Below are 1,840 nucleotides of genomic sequence, written 5' to 3' on the forward strand. Positions count from 1 at the left end.
TCTCTTTACACCTAGGCCTGCGACTGGAACACGGGGGCATCCGCTACGTCTTGAGGAAAGAATGTTTAATCATAATCACAGATGAGGACTCTTTACTGTACGAGCAGTGAGACTATGGAGCTCTCTGCCGTATGATGTTGTATTGAGGGATTCACAAGTAAAATTTAAGCAGAGCCTGATCGCATTAATTGAAAAATATAATATTACCAGTTATGTATATTGGATTTTATGACAGGGTGTTGATCCAGGGAACTAGTCTGATTGCCGTATGTGGAGTCAGGAAGGAATTTTTTTCCCCATTGGAGCTTATTTGACACATTGGGGTTTTTTTGCCTTCCTCTGGATCAACATGTTAGGCTACGGGTTGAACTAGATGGACTTAGAGTCTCCCTTCAACCTTAAAAACTATGAAACTATGAAGAAGAAGTGACTTGTGCTGCTCTATCACTTTCTTCGGATTTATGTGATACGTCAATAGGGGGAGAAAGTGAAGCAGGCGGAATGGTGTGAGGTAACATTGTTATGGGGGTCGGCAGTGCTAACAATTTTGTTTTATTTTTTCTCAGGTATGGAATTGGAACTGCGGCTAATTTTCAAAGCAATTGGTTTCTTCTCATTGATTGCAATAGGAGTTCCCAGTAATGTCATCATTTTGGCTATTTTTACTCATATTAGAATCACAGAAAAGAAATTGCTGCCTTCAAATACTGTCCTCACTATGCTGGCTTTGGTCAACTTGCTTGTAATATTTTCCAAAGGATTCCCACAGGCTATCCACTCTATAGGCATCAGAAACATTTTAAATGATATTGAATGCAAATTCATTTCTTTCACATATAGAATATGTAGGGGGATGACCATTTGTGTTACCTGCTTTTTAAGCTGCAATCAGTGCATCATACTAGCTCCCCCTACAAAAACATGGCTTTATTTAAAACAAAAGGTATCAAATAATATAGAATGGATCCTGGTATTGTTGTGGTGTATCAATGGTGCAATTTACCCATCCTGTTTTCTCCATGTTCGAGCTATAGCAAATTATACCACTTCTAAATACACTCTTCATCTGGAATTTTGCAATCATGATTTTATGACTTTTGATACATACGTTGCCAATGGCGTAGCTATAGCACTTCGTGATTTCTTTTTTGTTGGTACCATGACATTAGCCAGTTGTTACATTGTGTTCATGCTTCATCGACATAGGAAACAAGTTCAAGGGATAAGAAGTTCAGACAAAAACAATGGGAAGACTATGGAATACAAGGCTTCTCGTGCCGTAGTGCTACTGGTCACCATTTATGTAGCACTATTTGGAATAGACAGTTCTATTTGGATTTACACCTTAACAGTATCAAGAGTCTCTCCAGTAATTTCAGATGCCCGAGTCTTTTTTGGCACATTATATGCTGCTCTCAGTCCAATTGTTATTCTTAAAACAAACAAAAAATTAAAAACAGTCTTGCCATGTAATACAAAGAAAGGACTTTTACAGTCTACCGATTCAAGCACCAATGACACTTCAGAATAAGCTATAAATGCAATTTGTACTTTTATCTATACATTTAAGTTGATAAAAATACAAGACAAATGCATCACAAGCCTGACTGAGACAAAGCAAAAATCGCCTGTCCAATATGAGCCAGTTTTTACTCATGAGTACAAACAAATTTCTATCTGACCCCACCAGGTAGTCAGGAAATATTGCTGGGTCAATAAAATATTCTTCATCACGAAATCAAAGATAAATGTCAATGCAATTAATTGTGAGATTTGTGACTAGCCCTGTTATATGTACTGTCTGCAATTGCTTTTTTCGTATTAGGACATTCCATAGTCA

At 37.4% G+C, this 1,840-nt stretch overlaps 1 protein-coding gene across 1 annotated transcript; it reads left to right on the plus strand.

Moving 5' to 3' along the window:
* The first annotated feature begins 568 nt into the window (after positions 1–568).
* Positions 569–1,531, plus strand: LOC142289191 (olfactory receptor class A-like protein 1). Its single transcript, XM_075333577.1, has one exon. It carries the CDS (start codon positions 569–571, stop codon positions 1,529–1,531), a length of 963 nt encoding a protein of 320 aa, XP_075189692.1.
* The last annotated feature ends 309 nt before the right edge of the window (positions 1,532–1,840 follow it).

The sequence above is a fragment of the Anomaloglossus baeobatrachus genome, chromosome 2, assembly GCF_048569485.1.
Source record: "Anomaloglossus baeobatrachus isolate aAnoBae1 chromosome 2, aAnoBae1.hap1, whole genome shotgun sequence".
NCBI classification, from domain to species: Eukaryota; Metazoa; Chordata; class Amphibia; order Anura; family Aromobatidae; genus Anomaloglossus; species Anomaloglossus baeobatrachus.